The sequence below is a fragment of the Cannabis sativa genome, chromosome 7 (assembly GCF_029168945.1).
Source record: "Cannabis sativa cultivar Pink pepper isolate KNU-18-1 chromosome 7, ASM2916894v1, whole genome shotgun sequence".
Lineage (NCBI taxonomy): Eukaryota > Viridiplantae > Streptophyta > Magnoliopsida > Rosales > Cannabaceae > Cannabis > Cannabis sativa.
In genome coordinates, this window is record NC_083607.1 from 50,926,850 (window position 1) to 50,930,565 (window position 3,716).

General features: G+C 35.0%; 1 protein-coding gene across 1 annotated transcript; it reads right to left on the reverse strand.

The window, feature by feature from the left end:
* Window positions 1-1,560: 1,560 nt before the first annotated feature.
* On the reverse strand, window positions 1,561-3,298 carry LOC115696884 (cannabidiolic acid synthase-like 1). Its single transcript, NM_001397935.1, is given in 1 exon segment — window positions 1,561-3,298. A coding segment is annotated over 1 exon segment (1,638 nt). The 5' UTR covers window positions 3,276-3,298; the 3' UTR covers window positions 1,561-1,637.
* Between the last annotated feature and the right edge of the window lie 418 nt (window positions 3,299-3,716).

Sequence of the window (3,716 nt, forward strand, 5' to 3'; positions counted from 1 at the left end):
GCAAGGATCGTGGGATTGAGGCTGAATACACTGATAGTGGGATCGTGTGTATGCTACATTCACGTAAGTTGATCCCTGAGTTATAGGGATTGAGCTGGTGACTCACGATGCGTTTAGTTGAATTCGCTAAGTATTGCTCATTCTGCACGGCTCGTTGAGTATTCCATTTTGGATATGCCAGCGAGGCATCCTGCTCGGCATATTGACCCGAACAGATGCTCTAAGTAGAGTCCACGTGTCACCATTCTCGTGATGACATGTCAGAGTGCCAAATTTGGGATAACAATTATGATAGACTTGCATAGAAAACAAAAGCAATAAATAAATAATAAGAACACAAAGGTTTCTACGTGGTTTTGGAGTTAAAATTCTGCATAGTCCACATGTCAATATTATTAGATTTCTGATACTGTTTTAGGGCCTTTTCTTTAATGAATTTTTTTGTGCCCTTTTCAGTACAACTTGCTCCTATTTATAATTGCATAGGAGGACAGTTAATTATAGATTTGAATGATATTTTACAACAATAATCCCCTGAAATTATGGGATTGGATTACATCCCACGTAAAATAAATTTTGTCAATATCTGAGAATCACACAGCTTTGATTGGTTCGTTTCTAGTGGGTCAATGCATACGTGAATTAAATATGTTATAAAGCATATTGTCCTCAGACATCTCGCTAGGGACATAGCAATAATATCCCCGGCAGCGAGTTAGAGCTTCTCTCATATCTTTCTGAAGTTAATAATGTAATTCTCGTCGTTTATGCTATTAAATACATAATACTCTGTCTGAGAGACTTGACTCGGTGGTGCAATGAATTTTGCTGAAAGATGTTTGAATCCGATTAGCAAAGGTACCATGAGTATGTCTTCCTGTAGCGAGATACATATCTCGCCATTCAAGTTTATTCAAATATTAGACTTAGTTTGTATAATGTGTATTATACGCAAAGTGTCTTAGCAGTCATCATGCCTGATCTTCATCTTCTCATGCATAGCGAGGTTGATCCCTCGCCTTGTACCTTTTATCGTAGAACGATTTCTCATCAACACACGAGACAATAGTTTGTATATCCTTATCTCGCTTAAGACTTTACAATCAACAAGTTATAAATATTGTCCACCATCTCTTCATTTAATCAGTTGTTCCATTCAAATACTCATTAATATAATTACTATTAATCGATTCCTATTCTCGCATTTTGACACTTGTCCTTCTCTGAAGCGCTAGCTGAATTTTGGGTATAACACCTTGAAAAGGACAGACCACTAACTAAGCGTAAGTACACCACATTGTTGATTATTATATTAGTAGAAATCACGTGTACTAATAAATCGTGGGAGTAATATTTAATCACATAATCTTGATTACTTTCCACTGTGTAGACAACACAGTAATCAACAATAACAATATGATAAGGATTTAAAAGAATTTATAAATCAACCAAATAATCATGAAACAAACATGTGGACCGAGTATTAAAAATGCAATACAATAATTCTCTTCTTTTATTGATAAGTGAAAATTTAAGATAACATTAAAATAGAGTTTTAGTTAAGGCACAAAAACCCAACATTATTTATGTTATAAGGACTAATAATTTGATAAGAGAAATAGATCTATTTAAGATAATTAATGATGACGTAGGGGAAGAGGTGGGATGCTTTGTTCGTTTCTAAAGAAATTATCGGGATCAACCTTGGTTTTTACTTTTACTAACCTATTAAAATTTTTACCAAAATACTTTTCACCCCAAATACGTGCTTGTGTGTAATTATTAGGACTCTCGAAATTAGTTTTTCCTAAATCAAGGTCCCTATAATTGAGATACGCCATTCTTGGATTTTGGGACACATAAGGAGTCGTGAAATTATAAACATTCCGAATCCAGTTTATATGCTTTTCATTATCTTCTTGCTTCTCCCATGAAGCTATGTACCAAATTTCATACATGATTCCAGCTCGATGAGGGAATGGAATTGCTGATTCTGAAATCTCATCCATTATACCACCATAAGGGTAAAACACAAACATCCCAACTCCTACATCTTCTTCATATAATTTTTCCAAAATTGTGACCATTGCGGTTTCTGGAATCGGTTTCTTAACATAGTCTAACTTAATCGAGAAAGCCGCCTTCCGCCCACCTGATCTATCAAGCAAAATTTCTTTTTTAAAATTAGTTGTGTTGTAATTTACAACACCACTGTAGAAGATGATAGTATCAATCCAGCTCAACTGTTTGCAATCTGTTTTTTTAATACCCAATTCAGGAAAGCTCTTGTTCATCAAGTCGACTAGACTATCCACTCCACCATGGAAAATGGAGGAGAAGTAACTGTGTATTGTTGTCTTATTCTTCCCTTGATTATCTGTAATATTCCTGGTTATAAAGTGAGTAAAGAGTAATAATTCTTTTTCATACATGTAAGCAATATTTTGCCATTTGTTAACTAACTTGACAAGCTCATGTATCTCCATGTTCTTTTTAACACTGAATATAGTAGACATTGATGGGACAGCAACAAGTCTAATTTTCCACGCTGCAATGATTCCAAAGTTTTCTCCTCCACCACCACGTATAGCCCAAAACAAATCTTCCCCCATGGATTTTCGATCTAAAACTTTTCCATCAACATTGACTAAGTGCGCATCAATGATATTATCAGCCGCGAGGCCATAATTTCGCATCAATGCTCCATAGCCTCCTCCACTAAAGTGTCCACCCGCGCCAACAGTAGGGCAGTACCCAGCAGGAAAACTAAGATTCTCATTGTTCTCATTGATCCAATAATAAACTTCTCCAAGGGTAGCTCCGGCTTCAACCCATGCAGTTTGGCTATGAACATCTATTTTGACCGAATGCATGTTTCTCAAGTCTACTATAACAAATGGGACTTCAGATATGTAGGACATGCCCTCAGCATCATGACCACCGCTTCGAGTTCGAATCTGCAAGCCAACTTTCTTGGAGCATAGAATAGTGCCTTGGATATGGGAGACATTTAAAGGAGTGATGATAACAAGTGGTTTTGGGGTTGTTTCAGAGGTAAATCTAAGATTTTGTATGGTCGAATTTAGGATAGACATATAAAATTGGTCGTGTTGAGTGTATACGAGTTTTGCATTTGTTACATTGGTGGGAATATATTGTGAGAAGCATTTAAGGAAGTTTTCTTGAGGATTAGCTATTGAAATTTGGATATTGAATGAGAGAAAGAAAAATATTATCTTGCAAACATACCAAAAACAGAATGTTGAGTACTTCATTTTTCTTTAGTCGTAATGTTGGCAATTACTATGAATGGAAAACTATCCTATTTATAGCTTTATAGATTGGAGTGGGGGTAAAGAAATTAACTAAATATTTTGTAATTTGATACTCATTAAATATTCACATGCCGTAATTTTTTTTTTACCAAAATTAGGCACCTTTGTTAGGTGCAGCCCTTATTAAAAATAAATGTACATGGTGCATTGAATAATTGAGCATCATTTATTGATGAAAAAAAGTTAAGATGATTTTTTTAAATTTCCTATGGAAAAAAAATTTGCTATGACAAGAAAGCGCTTGCAAATATTTATCTATGGATCTATTTGTCTTTTTTTTAATAAAGTTATAAGAATCACTCATGAATTTACAATGCAGACATCCACAAATAGCACAGAAATCTCCTTGAACTAGGATAGCTCATTGTATAACCGAATAGC